This window comes from Canis lupus, chromosome 23, assembly GCF_048164855.1.
Source record: "Canis lupus baileyi chromosome 23, mCanLup2.hap1, whole genome shotgun sequence".
Taxonomy (NCBI): domain Eukaryota; kingdom Metazoa; phylum Chordata; class Mammalia; order Carnivora; family Canidae; genus Canis; species Canis lupus.
In genome coordinates this window covers 19,115,204-19,135,593 of record NC_132860.1, presented here as the reverse complement: position 1 = coordinate 19,135,593, position 20,390 = coordinate 19,115,204, and the positions used below count along the sequence as shown (strand labels likewise).

The window sequence follows — 20,390 nt, the reverse complement described above, 5'->3', positions numbered from 1 at the left end:
GCGGTTTAGCGCCTGCCTTTGGCCCAGGGCGCGATCCTGGAGACCCGGGATCGAATCCCACGTCGGGCTCCCGGTGCATGGTGCCTGCTTCTCCCTCTGCCTATGTCTCTGCCTCTCTCTCTCTCTCTCTCTCTCTCTCTGTGTGTGACTCTCATAAGTAAATAAAAATTAAAAAAAAAAAAGAAAAAAAAGAAAAACAGTCTAGCAGTTCCTCAAAAGGTTAAATATAGAGTAATCACATGACCTAGAAATTTCACTCTTCATTCCAGCCACTAAAATGCTCATATTTCCGAAATGTATACACCCGAGAAAAATGAAAACATGTCTACATAAGTTTGTATTCAAATTGTAATAGCATTATGCATAATAAAAAATATAAACAATCCAAATGTCCATCAACAGATGAATGAATAAAGTATGGTATATCCACACAATGGAATATTATTCAGCTATAAAAAAGTAATGAAGTACTGGGATGCCTGGGTGGCGTGGCTGGTTAGGTATCCAATTCTTGGTCTTGGCTTAGGTCATTATCTCAGTGTCATGAGACTGAGCCCTGGGTCGAGCACCGTACCCAGGCTCTGCACTCAGCATGGAGTTGGCCTGGGTTTCTTTCTTCTTCTCTGCTCCTCCCTCTCACTCTCTCTCACTCTAAAATAAATCTTTAAAAAAAAGTAATGAAGCACTAATACATGCTACAACATGGATGAGTCTTGAAAACATACAGAGCAAGAGAAGCTAGTCACAAAAGATCATATGTCCTATGATTCCATTTATATGAAATTTCTGGGACAGAAAAACTTATATTGACAGAAAGTAGACTAGTGGTTACCTAGGGCTGAAGGGGGTGGGGCAGTTTGGAGGGTGATGGCTAAAGAATATCGGGATTTCATGAGGGAAATGTTCTAACATTGACTGTGGTGATGGTTGCACAAATCTGAATATAACAGATTCCACTGAACTGTACACTTTAAGCAGGTGACCTGTATGTGAATTATATCTCAAGAAAGTTGTTAGGGAGGAAAAAAAGACTCTCCTGCTCTAGGACACTTTTCTTGTCCCCTTTAAAACTGACTGTTCTAACCATGAGTCCCCATTGTTCCCTGCAAGGACTTTGAGTACATGCAACTGACACACACTTACTGTCAGTTTTCCTCTACTAAACTATGAATCTCAGGCAAGATTTGGTTCATTTTTCTTAGAATCCTTGGTTATCTGTATACTGTGTATATACTATGTGAATACATCATAAGTATTTAGTAAAAGAACGTCTTAACAACTGTCATGTGGAAAAGGGACTGTAGTTGTTTCACATATTCCAATGGGCAGAAATGAAAGTTACAATGACAGATTTCAAGAATTTTCAAGTAACTGAGGCTGTCTCTTTCTCCAAAACAAGGGTTTCGGGTTATGTGAATTCTCTGAATTGATACTCAAACTCTGAATGTCAGCATAAATGGTATGTGAATTTTTCTAGGGAGAAACTCCATAACTTTCATCAGATTCTCAAACGGGTAAATAACCCCAAAAAGGCTAGGAATCACTACTTTTAAAATGTCAGCATACCAGCCCAGGGATTTTAAGCAATTTGTTTTTTTTTTAAAGATTTATTTATTTATCTATTTATGATAGAGAGAGAGAGAGAGAGAGGCAGGCAGAGACACAGGAGGAGGGAGAAGCAGGCTCTATACGGGGAGCCCGATGTGGGACCCGATCCCCGGACTCCAGGATCGCGCCCCTGGCCAAAGGCAGGCGCTAAACCGCTGAGCCACCCAGGGATCCCCAAGTAATTTGTTTTTATTGAAGATACTTGGCATACAATGTTACCTTAGATTTAAATGTATAACATAGTAATTCTACAGCTCTATACATTATTATGCTCACAATAAGTACAGCTACCATCTATCACCATATAACGTTATGACAACACCATATACTCCCTATGTTGTGCTTTCATCCCTGTGACTTATTAATTTCATAACTGGAAGCCTGTATCTCCCACTCCTCTTCACCCATTTTGCCCATTCCCCCACCACACCTCCCATTTGGTAACCATCAGTTCTCCATATTTATGAGTCTGTTTTTGTTTGCTCATTTATTTTTTAGATGCCACACATAAATGAGATCACATAGTATTTGTCTTTCTCTGTCGGACTTATTTCACTTAGCATAACACCTTCTAGGTTCATCCAAGGATGAAGAGTTTAGTTAGCAAAATTTCAGTTACTGAAATATACCATACAAGAGAAGTTTTTGCCTAGATTATATTCCTTTGGTAACTAATGCAAAAAGAGAATTCCCAATACTAATAGCTTCATAAGCTTAAATTATTCATTTAAAAATATCTGTCGACTGCCATTTTAGACAGGTGCTCAAGAAACAGTGGAAAACTAGACCAAGTCCCTGCCCTCATGAAACTTCTATTCTCAAAGGTAGAAAGAGAAAAAAATAAGAACATTTCATATCATATAGTAATTCCTTCAAGAAGGGAAACGCAACATGAAGGAATAGGGAAGGAGGAGGGTGAAGTTAGCTAGGGTCTGTAGGGACAATCTCTCTGAGGTTACAGCTGATCAGAAACTTGAGTAACCAGAAGGAAGCTGAGGGAAGAACAAGAACAAGGACAGAAAGTGCAAAGATTGTAAGACGAGAACATTGAATATCAACTCTTGAGTTCTCAAGGGAAAGTGCCACATTTAATCTCCATACAACATTCAGAAGAGTATCTCCCATGCACATTCAATAAAGCTTAGATAATTCAGCATAGGGGATCCCTGGGTGGCTCAGCGGTTTAGCGCCTGCCTTCAGCCCAGGACATCATCCTGGAGTCCCAGGATCGAGTCCCAGGATCGAGTCCCACATCGGGCTCCCTGCATGGAGCCTGCTTCTCCCTCTGCCTGTGTCTCTGCCTTTCTCTTTCTCTGTCTCTCGTGAATAAAATCTTTAAAAAAAAAAAAAAAAAGATAAGTCAGCATAATGGAATTCAATTCAGTAAAATACTGTTTTAAAAAAAAATCTTCACTGTTAAGGTCATCATGAATTAATCTTCAAGGCAGACAAGACGATATCAATTAGACAAAACGAGTAAAACCTTTGGCGTTTTGTAATAAGAAAGAAAATAAAAACCCCACATTTTTTAGAAGTCTCTTCCAGGTAGTTTTCCAAGCATAAAGTTTTGATCAAGAGAATTCTGGGTTCAATCTGCCCTCTATCCCTAGAGCTTGGTGCCTTGCATCTACAGGACTCCTATCTATGACGCGCAAGAGAGGGGACTAGAGTCGGTGCGCACGAATCACAGGGAGGCGGATTCAGCGCGACAGGAGCTGTCCAATCATCAACGTGCTGAACATTAGTGGAAGCGCTTGGAGGCCGTAAAACCATCCGCAAGGGTCATTATCAGAGACAATTTACAGGCGAAAGTTACCCGTGGAACTTCAGGAGCTACACGGAATTGCTCTAGTTCCTTCTTTCGGCCTGGACATCCATCCCTTTGGACTCCTTATGTAAAAGCCCCTGAGCGCGCCAACAGGGTGGATTCGTGAACACCGCGAACACAACCACACGGTAACAAAGGACTGGCAAACACTTAAGTACGGGGGGGAAGGAAACGTAGCATCTGTTCATCTCAGTAATTGAAACTGGAGTTAAAAATCTTCTATTTTAAAAGGCATTAAAAAAATAAAGCCTTAAGTGGGGGCGCTGGAAGTACACAATGACTCGAGGTTAACCAATACCAAGGCCAATGGACTTCGCTTCATACAAAAAAAAAAAAAAAAAAAAAAAAAAGCCCGGCACGAGGCATCGGGGAACCCCGGAGAGGGGAATCCAAGTGGGAGCCCTCCGGACCCGGCCCAAAGCGCCTGAACAGAGCGGGCAGCGGAGTGAAGCCAGGGAGGGGACGGGCTGCGCACGAGGCAGGCGTGGGGGCCACCCGGAGGGCGCCCGGGCACCACGCACGCGCGCGCCAGCATCGCCGCCCTCCCTGCCGAGGGGGGTCTGAGTCGTCGCGGCGCTCCCAGCCCCCCCCCCCCCCCCGGTGGAGGAGACCTCGAGGGCCCCCGCCCTGGAGCAGCAGCGCTCTCCGTACGCTGACGGGGACCTAGCTAGCCGCCGCCTACCTTCCGGCGCAGGTGGCGGCTCCTGCCGCTTTCCGCGAGACAGGAAGGCCTTGGGCAGCAGCAGCGACACGGCCAGCACGAGCCCCGAGGCCAGGGCCACCCTCCGCACGGTGGAGTACGCCATGGCCGCCGCCCTCGCCGCAGGTGCCGACGCCCGCCGCAACCGGAACCGGAACCACTGCGCCGGCGGCCGAACTGCGAGCTGCGCGGACGGCGACGCGCGAGGGACAAGCGCGTGAGGCCCCCCGCACCGCGACCGCGGCCGCGGCCTCCGTTCGCCCCGCCCCCACCCGCTGCGCGCGCCCTGGGGTCTGGGCCGCCTGGAAGCTCCTCGCTCCCCGCGCCGAGCTGCTGAAGGTGGTGCCCCCGGTGCCGCCGCTTCCCCCACCCGCTGGCGGCGCTGCCCGCCGCGCCCCCAGACCACGCGTGCGCTCCCCTGCCCGCCCGCCGCCCGCCCCCCGCCCCCGCAGCCAGCCCCCCCCCCGCCCCCCCTCCCCCGCCAAACCGCGCGCGCCGTGACCTCGCGCCTGGGCCCGAAGCCTTTCGCGAACACCTCCTCTCCTCCCCAGCCCAGCCCTCAAACTTCTTTCCAGGACCTCGGGGCCCTGAGCCATGTCTTCACAGAGCCGCGTGCAGGCGGAGCATCTGCCCTTGCCCTGGCGTAGTCCTCGCCTCCAGGGAAGCTGGGCTCGTCCTGTTCCCTCCCCCGGGAACTCCCAAGGCCGCCTCCCCCGGCGGGAAACTCGGAAGAAATGAAAAATACTAACTTCACGAAACCTCTCCAGACAGCCCTCGCCTCCCTCCGTATTCCCACAGCCCGTCCTTCCGGTCTTTATTTTATGGACATTAAATAATAAACGTTTAGTTCCTTCGATGCATCAAATCCAGAAATGGCCCTACAGGGTCTGATGAAGAAGAGGGAGTTTCCTACGGGGCAGGGAGGTATCTGAACAGGAGAAGGCGGGGCAGCCTGGGTGGCCCAGACGTTTAGCGCCTGCCTTTGGCCCAGGGCCTGATCCTGGGGTTCCTGGATCGAGTCCCACGTCGGGCTCCCGGTGCATGGAGCCTGCTTCTCCCTCTGCCTGTGTCTCGGCCTCTCTCTCTCTCTCTCTCTCATGAATAAATAAATAAAATCTTTTTAAAAATAAAAATAATAAAGAAAATGCAGGAAATATTCTGAACTCTGGAGCAGTCAGCTCAACTGGAAGGAGAGGTAGGTCAAGAAAAAGCTCCTGAAAGTAGGTGAAATTTGGGATTTTGAAGAATAAGTCACTAGACAGGTGGGAGGAGTTACTCAAAGGATGCAAAGAAAGCAAAGGCATGAAAGCCCCTGTGTCCTCCAAAGATTACAAGTGATTCATTTTGGCTGGGCCGTAGGGTTGGTGACAGGGTAGAAAGTGGTAAGACTACAAATACAAGCAGGAGCGAGAGTGTGAGAAGCCTGGGTATAACTTACAGTTCAACATGGCAGATGAAACACACCCATTTATCTTTCCTTTTCCAGACACCTCACAAAAAAATGAAAATGAAAGGGTATCCACTAGCAGACTAAGGAGAAGGAGTGAAAATAACAGCAGACAAGAAAGGTCAACAGTAAGATGCAACATTATCCAACAATGACAGTCACATATGTAATTTAAAATTTCCCACTAGCCACATGAAAAGTGAAAAAGGAGAGACATTCATTTAATACATCTTATTTAACCTAATATATCCGAAATATTATTTCAACATGTATAGCACTCATCAGTCACATTTCAATGGCTCAATAGCCACATGTGACTAGTGGGTACCATACTGGGCAGTGCAGGTGTAGAGCATAAAAAGTGAAGTTACCTACTGAGGGAAAGCCCAGAAAAGGCAAACTAATTTGCCCCTCAGAACCTAGGAGGTCTTAAGAATTGGAGGCATAGAGTTCCTTTAAAGGCAGAGATGTGAGACTGAATAAAGGATGGGCTGAAAATCTAGTTAAGAAGCAGATGCTGGGATCCCTGGGTGGCGCAGTGGTTTGGCGCCTGCCTTTGGCCCAGGGCGCGATCCTGGAGACCCGGGATCGAGTCCCACATCGGGCTCTCGGTGCATGGAGACTGCTTCTCTCTCTGCCTCTCTCTCTCTCTCTGTGTATGTGTGACTGTCATAAATAATAATAATAATAAAAGAAGCAGATGCTATCCTCCAACTCTTGTTCCTCAATTATTGCAGCTGGGTGGTTGCCCCTACCAGCATTGCTCGGGCATCATCATTGTTGATATCATCAGCATCACCAAAGGTTATTGAGTACTTACTATGTATTCCAGGTATTTTACATAACAGTTAATTCTAACAATTTTATGAAGCATTATACTCATTTTACAGATGAGAAAACCAAGAAACAGCTTAAGTAACCCCCCAACAATCACGTAGTATCAATTGAAAGCTATTATTTGAACCCAGGCATGCTTACTCTAGAGCCCTCTTAACCAGCAGTTTTACTCTCTGGAATCAGAGAGTAAAGCTCTGGACTCATGGACAACAGGTGCAGCTCATGGAGGTGGTGACTGATGGGATATGGCTTCTAAGAGGTGCAGAAAAAACTGTGATGACCCCTGAAATTCTGGCTTGGGTGACTGGATAGGCACTGATTCCATATAGCAGCATTTTGAGAACAGAAGAATCAGGTTTGTGAGAATGACAAGGAGTTCAGATTTTGAGTAGTTAGATTTGTGTCCCATGAAATATCCAGGTACGGCTATCCAGTTGGATATAGGGGTCTGAAACTCACAAGAGATGTGTGGGCTGCAAATATGGAAGCAATCGGCCCTTCAATAGTAAGTGAAGTCTGGGAGAAGATAAGATTAGCAAGAGTGCTCACATAGAGTGAGGAGATGCCACACGAGGAAATCTAGATTACACCATTATGTTGAAGTTCCAACTATGAGGACAGAAATGGGGTATGAAAGAAGATGGGATCTGAGTGTTAAAATCTTGAATAAAGACTTACTGAGAAGTTAGAAGGTGACAGAAACAGAAGGTGTAATGAACAATCAGAAGGCATGCTCTTGTAAGGAGAGGTAGGTCTTGTGTTTGCTTGTTTTGAGACCAGTTGTAGCGGTGGTGGCAGGTTCTCCTTAGCATACTCCTAAGTCCTTTACATACGGAAATGCATTGATGATAATACAAGACTCTGAATAAACGCCTGCCCTTAATCATTAAATGCTTAATCTCATTATATTTTTTTATTGTTCTATACTCAAATAGACCTTTATTCCTCTTGTCTGCCATCCCATTGCAGTGAAACCTGTAAATTGCCCCCTCGAAGCTTTCCCCCATGTTGCTGGCATTCTCCCTATGCTAGTCGCCTTCCCAACATTCCTAATTTACCTTTGTTCCACTTATCTTGTCATTCAATTTCAGCCCAGAAACAAACTGCTCATGGATCACAAGACCCAAAACAGAGAACCTGCCTTTCTCTAGTGTGCAGTAGGAAGCAGAGAAAGGCTCTTCCAGCCTTAAACACCAAAGAAGAGAAAGACCTCTATTTGTCTCCTTCTCCTTGGAATCTATTTCTACTCTGCCTTTTAATGACCAGCAGGGCACCCTGATATGAGGCCCATGAGGGCCTACAGCTGGAGCCACTGACCTGCAGCTGCTGCCAATAAAGTCCTTCCCTCCACTCCTTTCACAGCTGACGTTGCCTAAGACAGAAGGCCCAAATAAACCTGAACCCCTTCCAGGAAGCTCTGCAGGTCCAGCTCATGCCAATTCTCCTTTCATTGAATTGCTGTGGACATTGTTTATTATGGGTTTATAGGTTTGTTGGGTCTTTTAATCTGGGTGGGAACCCCAAGAGGATAGGGTTATAGCTTCTTTCCATAACAAGACTGAGCACAGAACTGATTCACGGTAGGTTCTTACTGAAGTATGAGGCTGCTGGTTTCACACACACACACATCGATTTTGCCACTGCTCCAAGAACTATACATTTTCCTAGGAATCAATAGAGTTTCCTTGACAGTCACCCCAGAAGATATATAAAATACCAGTTATAAAAATAAATAAGTCCTGGGGATATAATGTACAGCATAGTGACTATAGTTAATAATAATGTGTTGTATATTTGAAAGTTGTTATGAGATCCTAAAAGTTCTCATTGTAAGAAAAAGCTTGTAGGGCACGTGGGTGGCTCAGTCAGTTAGGCATCTGCCTTCAGGTCAAGTCATGATCCCATGGTCCTGGGATGGATCTCCATGTTGGGCTTCCTGCTCAGTGGGGAGTCTGCTTCTCCTTCTGCCCTTCCCCCCTGCTCATGATCTCTCTCTCAAATAAATAAATAAAATCTTTAAAAAAAAAAAAAAAGAAAAAAAATGTAGTGTTAGATGTTAACTAGACTTATTTTGGTCAGCATTTTATAATACATGCAAATATTGAATCATGTTGCACACCTGAAACTAATGTGTTCTTTTTAAAAACTAATATGCTGGGGCACCTGCCTGGCTCAGTATATGCCTTTGGCTGAGGTCATGATCCCGGGGTCCTGATATTGAGTCCTGCATCAGGTTCCCCACAGGAGCCTGCTTCTCCCTCTGCCTATGTCTCTCTGTCTCTCTCTCTGTGTCTCTCTCTCTCTGTGTCTCTCTCTCTGTGTCTCTCATGAATAAATAAATGAAATCTTTTTAAAAATACAAAATAAAAACTAATATGCTCTATGTCAATTTCAATATTCTATATTTATATTTCAATTTAAAAAGACATGGCTTAAAAAAAAAGTTACCCCAGAGAGTCTCATTTCAACAAGTCACTGATTTTGCCTACCATAGGTCACTCTACCTCATCCACCAAATCTCCTAGTGACCATGATAGTTAATTTTATGTTTTCAACTTGACTAGGCCACAGCACCCAGATATGTGGTCATACATTATTCTGGATGTTTCTATGAGGGTGCCATTTTCTGATGAGATTAAATCTGTGGAATTTGAGTAAAGCAGATTGCCCTCCATAATGTGGATGGGCCTCACCCAATCAGCTGAAGTTCCCGCACAGAACAAAAGACTCATCTCTTCTAGGTTAGAAAGAATTCTGTAGCAGGAGGTCTTCTGACTTGAGCTGCAGAATTGGCTCTTCCCGGATCTCTCAAGTCTGTCAGCCCACCCTGAAGATTTTGGACTTGCCCAACTTCTATAATCACATCAGCCAATTCCTTAAAATAAATCTCTCCCTTGCTCCCTCTTTTTCTCTCTCCTTCTTCCCCCATCCCCACTCCCCATCCTGACCATACTCAACATCCAATTGGTTCACATTTCCAATTAGATTCCCCCTGTGACTGAAGCTTCTCCATCCCAGAGGAGATTCCAAGGATGCACCTTGGTCTCTGAGAACAGATTTAAAGACGAGCCCAAAGGAACTATAGTCAAGAGTCATGGACACTGAGCATCCCCAGTGGCTCAGCAGTTTAGCGCTGCCTTCAGCCCAGGGAGTGATCCTGGAGATCCGGGATCAAGTCCCACTTCGGGCTCCCTGCATGGAGGCTGCTTCTCCCTCTGCCTGTGTCTGCCTCTCTCTCTCTCATGAATAAATAAATAAAATCTTTAAAAAGAAAAAAAGAGTCATGGACCCTTAATATAGGCAGGAAATTGGGCTGGTTCACAGGAAATTAAGACCCAAATATCCAGAACACTGAGCATAAGGGAGCATGGCCTGTAACTCCTAGACCAGATTGAAGAAGCTAAAGAAGGAAGGAAGGAGATGGCGCAGGATAGACCCAGAGCAAATACTGGACCTAGGCCTTGAAAGAAGGGTGAATTTCCATCGAGGATGAAGGAAATGTGATAAACACCTATTAATTGTGGATGTCCAAAATATTTTGAATACCTTTTTATTTTTTTATTTTTTTTAAGATTTCATTCATCTATTCATGAGAGACAGAGAGATGCAGAGACATAGGCAGAGGTAGAAGCAGGCTCCCTGCAGGGAGCTTGATGCAGGACTCAATCTTAGGACCCCGGGATCACAACCTAAGCTGAAGGCAGACGCTCAACCATTGAGCCACCCAGGTGCCCTGAATATTCCTTCTTTGATGCTGTCCACATCAAGAACCTCACATTCTCAGTGTAGAATCCAACAAACTATACTCCCCCTTGCCACTAGGTAGAGGTCTATGACCACTTCCTCAGTCAGACCTACCCATGCCTGACTTTGGTTAGGAAGTTATCTGTGAGAGTAAACAGCAATGCCTGGGGTGCCTTTTAATGGTCCTAGGTAGCAGCAGAGGTGGGATGTTCCTGCAGTTGGTGGCTGCCACAGCAGCCTCCGGAGAGGCAGAGCTGAGACCATACAGGCCTTGGGGCAGTGCCTGCAGAGATCCCTCAGGAGGCCAGCTCTGTGGCATGGTTCTGGGGGTTGCTCCAAGGTCTGGGGCCCCAGTTTTCTCACCTGTGAAATGGATTTTGTGCTGCCTCCCCTCCCTGAGTTACCAGATGTGATGGAGCCTGGAAGGCAATTGGGTGTAACACAAAACAACAGCCGTAGCTACAGCTCAAAGCAGGTAACAGGAAGAAAACCAGAATCAGAAAAGGGGAGACAGTTTCAGGAGCAAACCTATTGGGAGGAAGCTTCTCTAAGGCCCCTATTTGTCATGCTAAAGCTTTCCCACACTGGGAATGGGTGGGCAGAGGCTGGGGGCATGAGGACCCAGGTTTCTGGGTGGAGTATGGTCAAGGTAAGAGTGTCCTTACCACTCTCATACCACCTCTCCTCACTGGCCCCTGCCCCCAGCGGATGCCAAGCAGAGAGAAGTCACAGTTGGATACCTTGGGCCTTTCTGCCTCAAATGAGAAGAAATAGTCTTTGGCTCCAATTAATTAAGCAAACTGATAGAAATTCCCTGCCTAAGTCACACTTTGCATATCCATAATCTCTGAGCTACATTTTCTGTATACTTTACCCCTGGGTAAAAATTGGTGAGCATTTAAATGCTTCCTCACATAATCTTGCTAAAGCACACTCTTGCCTATAAATATTCATACCACTGCCAAAACATTTGCAAGCTTTCCCCAAAGGTGAAATGTGTGTAATGTACTTTGTCTTCTGGGTATAAATATTATCCAATACATTTTGGTTAATATGAATACACTAATTATTCCTGTAACCCTTTTAAAAAGGGTCATCTTCATGATGTGAATTTTTAAAAAATGTAATTACAGTAATTGGATACTTAATCTAATTAAAATTTGCTTTATCTTTAATGGGAATTTTTCTAAAGAGGGAGAATGACAATTGCCTTTTTGATAACGACTATTTTCTTCCTGCAGGGGGATCAAGATGGTGAAAACTGGAGAACCAGGCAGTTTTGTGTCTGTCAGTGCCCTGGTTGCTGGGAAAGCCACGCCAGTCTTTGCCTTAGGACTAAGTACTTATATAATGAATATGGGTTTTAGTTACTGAAGAGGGTGGAGGAAAGACTAGTGGAAGCTTTTCTATTCCAAGAGATGTTTCTGTATCCTAGGGATGGTGGAAGACTTATCTTGGCACAGGAAAATGCTTCTAGGAATCTTCTGGCCCAGCAAGGCCGAGAAGGGTCATCTGGACTGGGTTGAGGTTAAGACAATGAGACAAGGGGCTTTTCGGAGTAAATTAAAGTGATGTTTTCCTTCAATGAGAGGCTGTTATGTTGTAAAGTTTGAAATTTCTGGAGGCTCAGAGACAGGAGTTTGACAGTGAGGGACTAGGAAAGACAGCAAGGGTTTGAAGGCTCGTGGTTTGTGGAGGAACATGCCTCTTAGAGAGTCAACCAGGAAGGAGCTCCCTGTGATAAGAGATGCTTAATGGGCTATGGGTTCAGTAAGGTGATAGTCAGGCTTTCCTCCTGCACTGCATTCCTCTGATGGTTTCCTCCAGCCTCTAGAAAAGCCTGTGACATGCAATGGGTGGTGCCATTGGTGCTAGGGAATATGGGAGGGGATTGGTTCCAGCTTTTCTCACCTCCTAACACCAGGCCTGAGGGAGCAGCATTGAATCAGTAGAGAATGCTAATCCCAAAGACCAAGGTTACAAAAAACAATGTGCATGGAAGGCTGTGGGGTGGCTGGGTGAAAGCAGAGAGGCTGGCTGCAGCATGTTTGGTAAGAATGTACTTGGGACAAAGGCTGCTTCTCCCAAATGCACTGGAAGACAGCAATCCTGGAAGGGAAAGGGGCAGAAGGAAGGATTGAATCCTACTATTATGTGGTTTAGGGTCCCAAAGCAGCCAGAGTTTGTATATACGGTGTCTTCGCCTTTCTGGACACATCTCCTGGGATGTCTCTGCTTCCAGCTGCAGCCACGTTGGCCTCCTTCTCACACTCACACAGGCCTGGGCAGCGCCACCTTGTGTCCTTGCAATTGTGTCCTCTGCCTGGGATGCTCTTGCCCCAAACATTGGTATGGCCCAACCCCTCACCTCCTTCAAGTCTTTCCTCAAATATCACCATACTCAGTGAGACCTTCCCTGGCCAACCTATGCAAGGTGAAGCACTCCTTTATCTGCATGCTCTACTTTATTTTTCTCCATGGCACTTGTCTTAACCAGTTCAGGCTGCTATAACAAAGTACCATAGATGGGTGGCTTATCAACAACAGAACTTTATTTCTCATAATTCTGGAGGCTGTAATCTAAGAACAGTACACCAGTAGATTTGGTGTCTGGTGAGAGCCTGCTTCCTGGTTTATGGAAGGCCATCTTCTTCCAGTGTCCACAGTGGAAGAGGCAAGGGAACTCTCTAGGGTCTCTTTCATAAGAGTTCATGACTTAATCATGAGGCTCATCACCTTCATGACTTAATCACTTCACAAAGGCTCTACCTCCAAATACCATTACATTGGGGATTAGGCTTCAACATATGAATTTTGGAGGGGCACAAACATACATTCTATAGCAACACTTATCATCTTCTATAGCTTATTACTTTGGTTTCTCTCCTGTTTCTCTCCTTTGGAGTATAAGCTGCATGAGGGAAGGGAATTTGGTCCGTTTTGCTTACTTCTGCTTCCCTAGTACCTAGGACAGTGCCTGCTGTCAATAAATATTCTTTGAATGGATGAGTGAAGATGACGACGTATAGATTCTACAGATAAAGTGCTTTGAAAAGGCTTCTAAACTGGCTGGAAATAAGTTACGTGCATATTATATAGCAGCTGAAAACCACAATTGGGTAAATGAAGTGGGAACAGATTTCCATTGAATGATTGATCATCCACTTTCTCATGTTTGGCTTAGATGGTGTTTACCATGCTGGAGCTGAGTGGTTTTTAAATGGTGTTCTGTAGAAACTCAGGTGCTGCAGGGCTCTCTTCAATGTTTGTTCTTATTTTTTTTCAAATATATTTTAACTATATTTAGAATAACATACTCAAATGCAGTGTATATTAAATTTGAATATATTGACAACTCCCGATGTGTTAACTAGTACTGTCATGCTGGCTCATTTTTTAAAAAGTAGAGCCTAAGAATAAAGATTCTTCTTTCATTTCTATAAATATATTTGGATTACTTATAAATATGTGCATAAAACATGATAAGTTTGGAGTTCTCCATTTGCAACACTTTATCTAGTAAGGAATGCAAGCAAGCAGTCAGATACCTTTGGTGATTCTCTGTTGGAAACAAACACACCAGTTTTCTGTTCTCTTTCAAGCTTCTGAGGTAGATTGAAGATTACCTTGAGGCTGCAAGGTGAACTTAAAGTATGTTGCCATTTGCACTACATTTTTCTAGGTATTAGAATCTTCTCAATACTGTGACCAAAACAAAAGGTAGAAATTGACTGAGTGCCAAAACTGATAAGTAGCAGAAACTCTCCTCAATAGCCTTCTCTTTGAAATGGTAATTATTTTGCATTTGTGGTACTTTGGGTGGTCTTTTATTTTTTGGTTTTATTCTGTTTTTCTTAGGAAACTGATGCAGTTATGTTAACAAATAAACTAGTGTCACCACAAGGGTACAATTTCGAGTCTTTAAAAAGTCTTGGGAACCTGTAGATCCAAGCATTATTCTATATTTTGTCCCCCTCTGTCTGGGTTGATGCATTCACATCAAGGTTTTGAATGTGGAAAGCTGAGGGTTCACTGGGGATTCTTTTTAAAGTTTTTAAATTTACAAATGTAAAATTCACTTTCTATGAGGTTTTATACATACCTGGATCCTTTTTTTTTTTTTTAAAGATTTTATTTATTTATTCATGAGAGACACAGAGAGAGACAGAGAGAGGCAGAGACACAGGCAGAGGGAGAAGCAGGCTCCATGCAGGGAGCCCAATGTGGGACTCGATCCCGGGACTCCAGGATCACACCCTGGGCTGAAGGTGGTGCTAAACCACTGAGCCACCCGGGCTGCCCCATACCTGGATCCTTTTAACTACCACCTCACACAGGATACAGGAAAATTCCAACAACCCAGAGAACTCCCATATGCTGTACCTTTGTCCTCAGATCCTTTCCCTATACCCATTCCAGGCAACCACAGATCTGTTATCTGTTTCTGTATTTTTGCCCTTTCCAAAATTATGAAATCACACAGAATGTAATCTTTGAGACTGAGTTCTTTCACTTAGAAAAATGCATTTGAGAGCCACCTGGGTGGCTCAGTGGTTGAGTGTCTGCCTTTGGCTCAGGTCGTGATCCTGGGGTCCTGGGATCCAGTCCAGCATCAGGCTCCCCACAGCAAGTCTGCTTCTCCCTCTGCCAATGTCTCTGCCTCTCTCTCTCTGTCTCTCATGAATAAATAAAATCCTTTTTAAAAATGCATCTGAGATTCATTGAAGATGTGTGTATTAATAGTTCATTGCTTTTTATTGCTGAGTGGTATTCCATTGTGTAGATATAGGCCAGTTTATTTTTATTTTTTTATAAATTTATTTTTTATTGGTGTTCAATTTGCCAACATATAGAATAACACCCAGTGCTCATCCCGTCAAGTGCCCACCTCAGTGCCCGTCACCCAGTCACCCCCACCCCCCGCCCACCTCCCCTTCTACCACCACTAGTTTGTTTCCCAGAGTTAGGAGTCTTTCATGTTCTGTCTCCCTTTCCGATATTTCCCACTCATTTTTTCTCTTTTCCCCTTTATTCCCTTTCACTATTTTTTATATTCCCCAAATGAATGAAACCATATAATGTTTGTCCTTCTCCGATTGACTTACTTCACTCAGCATAATACCCTCCAGTTCCATCCACGTGGAGGCAAATGGTGGGTATTTGTCGTTTCTAATGGCTGAGTAATATTCCATTGTTTACATAGACCACATCTTCTTTATCCACTCATCTTTCGATGGACACCGAGGCTCCTTCCACAGTTTGGCTATTGTGGACATTGCTGCTAGAAACATCGGGGTGCAGGTGTCCTGGCGTTTCATTGCATCTGAATCTTTGGGGTAAATCCCCAGCAGTGCAATTGCTGGGTCCTAGGGCAGGTCTATTTTTAACTCTTTGAGGAACCTCCACACAGTTTTCCAGAGTGGCTGCACCAGTTCACATTCCCACCAAAAGTGCAAGAGGGTTGCCCTTTCTCCGCATCCTCTCCAACATTTGTTGTTTCCTGCCTTGTTTATTTTCCCCATTCTCACTGGTGTGAGGTGGTATCTCATTGTGGTTTTGATTTGTATTTCCCTGATGGCAAGTGATGCAGAGCATTTTCTCATGTGCTTGTTGGCCATGTCTATGTCTTCCTCTGTGAGATTTCTCTTCCTGTTTTTTGCCCATTTCATGATTGGATTGTTTGTTTCTTTGCTGTTGACTTTAATAAGTTCTTTATAGATCTTGGAAAGTAGCCCTTTATCTAATACATCATTTGCAAATATCTTCTCCCATTCTGTAGGTTGTCTTTTAGTTTTGTTGACTGTATCCTTTGCTTTGCAAAAGCTTCTTATCTTGATGAAGTCCCAATAGTTTGTTTTTGCTTTTGTTTCTCTTGCCTTCATGGATGAATCTTGCAAGAAGTTACTGTATAGGCCAGTTTATCTTCTCACCTAGTCAAGGACATTTGGATTGCAGGTTTTGGCGATTACAAAATATTGCTATAAACTTTTGTGCACAGGTATTTGTGTAAGCATAGGTTTTCATTTCTCTAGGATAAATACAAAGAAATGGGATTCACAAGACATAAGTAAATGTATGTTTCATTCTGTATTTATTTTTACTTTTTTTTAAAGATTTCTTTTATTTTTAAGTAATCTCTACACCCAACATGGGGCTTGAACTCACAATCCTGAGATCAAGAGTTGTATGCTCCACGGACTGATCTTGCCAGGTGCCCCATGTTTCACTTTTTAAAGAAACTGCTACACTATGTTTTTCAGAGAGCTGTATCATTTTGCATTTCTACCAGGAGCATAAGAGAGTTTCAGTTGCTCCTCTTCCTCATCAGCACTTGGTATTGTCAATTTTGTTTTTTAACTTTAGCCATCTGATGTGTATATACTCATATGTTTTTGCAGTTTTCATTTACATTTATCAAACGATGAGTGATGTTAAGCTTCTTTTCATGTGCTTATTTGTCATTAATATGCCTTCTTTGGTGCAGTATCTATTTAAACCCTTGTCATTTAAACAACTGAGTTGCTTCCTTATTGTTGAGTTTTGAGAGTTCTTTATATTTCTGGGTACAAGTAATTTGTCTGATAATATGATTTGCAAATATTTTCTCCCAACATGTGGCTGATCTTTTTATTCTTTTAACAGTATCCTTCACAGAGCGCAAGTTTCAATTTTGATGAAATCCAATTTATTAGTGTTTTCTTTTCTGGATTTGTGCTTTCTTTGCCTAACTCAAGGTCAAGAAAAATTTCTTCTGTGTTTTCTTCTATGTGAGTTTTACCTTTAGGACCATTATCCATTTTAAGCTGATTTTTGTAGATGGTTGCTTTTAGTTCTTGACATTCAAAACCATTTGTTTTAATTGTTTGAATTCCTTTTTTAAATATAATGATTTTGTTGTTATGAAACTAACACTTGCTTACTATAAGGAACAATACAGGACATAAAGAAGAGAGTTATTAGTTATTAGTTATTTAGGAGTTATTCACTCCTAAACTCTACTACCTGAAAAGAACCATCTATAACTCTTAATGAACATTATTTCAGAAATCTTTGAGCTTATATATATAGATAGACTGGGGCAGGGGAGAAGAAAAATGTGCAAAAGATAGGTAAGTAGGTATTTTAAATTTTTTTTGGGCGGGGGACATTTTCATGTTAAGAACACCAATTATATATAGAGATTTCTTTAGTCTTATCTATCAACCTCTTCATAATCATGTTTTTACTTTTATTTTTGTTCCACTTTATCTTGCGTGATTTCCTAAATTCTGATCACAAGGACTGTGGCTGTATTTTCACTCATTTTTTCCCCCTGTTATTTGTTGCTTCTAATGTGAGACTGCTCTCTATAATATTGCCTCACTATCTCTTATTTTCTTTTGCTTCTATTTATTCTCTTGACTTTTGCCATTTTACTATTTGCTATCTTATAAGCTCTTCTCTACACCTTTGCTTCTCTGTACTTTTCTTTAGAAAGAGAGATCATGTAATCTATAATTTAATGAAGGCTCTAAAAAATTGTTTGTGAATCCTTCTTTTGGAAGGATTTCTGAATCCTTCTTTTGTTTGCTTAATTCCTCTTGCAATATATGTCCTTCATCTGCTTTTTTGTTTATGTTCTTTTTTTATGTTCCCTACCCTTTGCTAAATTCCTGTGTGACTTCCAGCTGGTTGTATCTTACCCTATAGCTGAACGGGTTGTTGAAAAATAGTGCAGGGAGAGGTGAGAGAAGAGAGAGCTGAGACAGTTAACAGCTTCAATTCTAGCGAGTCGTGGCAAACAGCCTCTCAGCAACATTATTTCTCCTGCCCTGGGTGCCTGTTTTCCATCAGTTTTCAGCTTTCAAGAGATCCAGAAGGCTTACAGCAGGGATCTTAAAGTCACAGGTTCTCCTTATTATGATCTCATGACCCCCATTTAAGCTCTGCCTCTATACTACTTCACCTCTGGCTAGGAGTTTAGGTAGCAGATAGTGATAATTGCAAGTAGTGTCTTTTTTCCCGCCAACTCATCCACCCTGCCCTTCTTCCATGGCAAACTGGGTATCTCAAAGATCAGTCATTTCAGCTCCTGTGACCTGAGTCCTGAGTTCTTGTTGCTCCCATGCCCTGGTTGCACGTTTAAAAATGCTAATGTCTGGACCCTACTTCCTACAACTCTGAATTAATATGTCTGTGATAGGACTTGGGCACAGTATTAAATAAAATATCTGCTAAGGGATTAGAATGTGTGGCAAGGTTGAGTCCATTGCTAATCAAAGGTGTGTTGAATTGGATATTTTTAAAAAATATTTATATCTGCTATGACAAAACAGAACAATATTCTGCTGGATGTTTGACTTATGTCTTGTTTTTGAGGGTACCTCCTCATTTTGCTCCAGATTATTCATAACTTTTGTCAGGTAGACTTCATAGTTGATACAGTGAGATTGTGGATTTTTCTCTGTTCCAATGAAAATGGCATTTCTCACCTCTATTTTTCATTATGTTTTTTTTTTTTGTGGTTGTGTGGTGTGTTTTGAACAAGAAAAGTAGAATTTTTTATACTACCAGCTTTAACTAGATTCCTTGTAACTTTACAGTAATAAAATGTTTCAACTTTAAAGATAAATGTATGTATACTAATAAGATACTTCTCAATCTGCTTATATATTAGATTTCTTCATAGATTTCATTTGAGAAACAAAAGGGTTCTGCTGTGAAAACTGTGAAAAATACTAGCCTACTTCAAAGATGCTAAATCTAATCTTAGCACCCATAAGAAGCCACCGAATTTGCTTAAAGGCATTCACCTCTGCCATTTGAAGGCCTTGCAGGTTTCCTGGCAGTGAGATATAACCAGCCCAGGTCTAAGCTATTTCTCCAGATCTGAAGTTGGCAGCCTCTTCTGCACGGTCAACTAAGCCTTCCTGCGATTACCAAGCCTCTCTACAGTCACCAGGGGTTGGAACACCCTATCTACAGGGAAGAGCTGACTGCATTGCCTTTCAGAAGTGGAGTGGAAAGAGGGAAATTCACCCGTGGGAAGCAACTTTCCAACAGAAGAAATGGATTTTTCTCTTTCAATGTTCTTTCTCTTCTTTTTTGATTCCTTCCACTTTCCTCCCCTCTTCTTACTCTTTCTCCTCTCACTCTTCTGTTCACTCCCCTGTTCCCTTCTCCATAGAATGATGGGTGCTTCTCCATTTGGTGCTTCTCCATTTGCCTGCCTAATGTGTGGTAGATTTTTTTTCTGCCCCCAGCTTCTCTTTTGTCTTTAATTATGGCAGATTTCATTAGAGAGGAGATTTTTACCTTGTCTGTAGCCTAATTTATTAACCTTTTCCTTTAAGGCTTTGAGGTTCTATTTTATGCATAAGAAAGCTTTCTCCAATTTAAGAATTTGAAGAGCATCCACCAGTATCTTATCTTGGTACTTTAATGCCTCTATGCCCAACATTTATATCAGCCCCATCTGAAATTCATTTTGCTAAACTAGTGAGGCAGAAATACTGCTTCTTCTTCCCATCTTCTGCCCCAGAAAAACACTGGCTGGTGACCCAGCACCATTACTGAATTGATTAAAAACACTATTCTTATAGTAAATCCACACACGTATTTTGATTTTTCTCTGAACTCTCCATTATGTGCCAGTGATCAGTCTATTGTCTCTGTAGTATACTGTTTCATTTACTGAAGACTTGTAATATGTTTTATTATCTGGGAGAGCTAATTCATTATCATTTCTTTCTCTTATCCAGAATTTTACTGCCTATTCCCACAAATATATTTTCCAGACTAACTTTAGAATCACTTTCTAAGGGGCAGCAGCCCAGGTGGCTCAGCGGTTTAGCACCACCTTTGGCCCTGGGTGTGATCCTGGGGACTCGGGATCGAGTCCCACGTGGGGTTCCCTGCATGGAGCCTGCTTCTCCCTCTGCCTGTGTCTCTGCCCGGCCCCCGTGTCTCTCATGAATAAATAAATAAAATCTTAAAAAAAAAAAAGAATCACTTTCTAAGTGGACTAGTAGGATTGGTAATACAATGAACGTATAGATCAATTTATTGATGATTGCCATCTTTATAAAATTGAGTTTTCCCAGGGGTGCCTGGGTAGCTTAGCTGGTTAATGTGACTCTTGGTTTTGGCTCAGATCATGATCTTAGTTAGGGTTATGATGTCAGGGTCATGAGATTAGGCCCTGAGTCAGGCATCGTACTCAGTGGGGGAGTCTGCTTGAGATCCTT

General features: G+C 43.0%; 1 protein-coding gene and 1 long non-coding RNA gene across 6 annotated transcripts in view; one reads left to right on the top strand and one right to left on the bottom strand.

Moving 5' to 3' along the window:
• The window catches only part of RIC3 (RIC3 acetylcholine receptor chaperone), a 52,013-nt gene extending 47,195 nt beyond the window's left edge, over positions 1-4,818 (bottom strand). For 2 of the 5 annotated variants that reach the window (XR_012015604.1, XM_072794192.1), the window contains exons 1-2: positions 4,715-4,816; positions 4,119-4,320 (exon numbers count right to left, since the gene is read on the bottom strand). Coding sequence is in view for 4 of the 5 variants with exons in the window: in XM_072794192.1 (XP_072650293.1) it covers positions 4,119-4,320; positions 4,715-4,732 (220 nt within the window). In the remaining variant the exon portion in view is untranslated. Of the gene's footprint in view, positions 1-4,118; positions 4,321-4,714 lie in introns of all 5 variants that reach the window. The other 3 variants (XM_072794189.1, XM_072794183.1, XM_072794185.1) reach the window with 3 other exon arrangements.
• LOC140614847 (uncharacterized) lies at positions 3,274-5,001 on the top strand. The gene is made up of 2 exons (XR_012015605.1): positions 3,274-4,475; positions 4,688-5,001. It is a non-coding gene; the product is annotated as an uncharacterized lncRNA (long non-coding RNA).
• Positions 5,002-20,390: the final 15,389 nt, after the last annotated feature.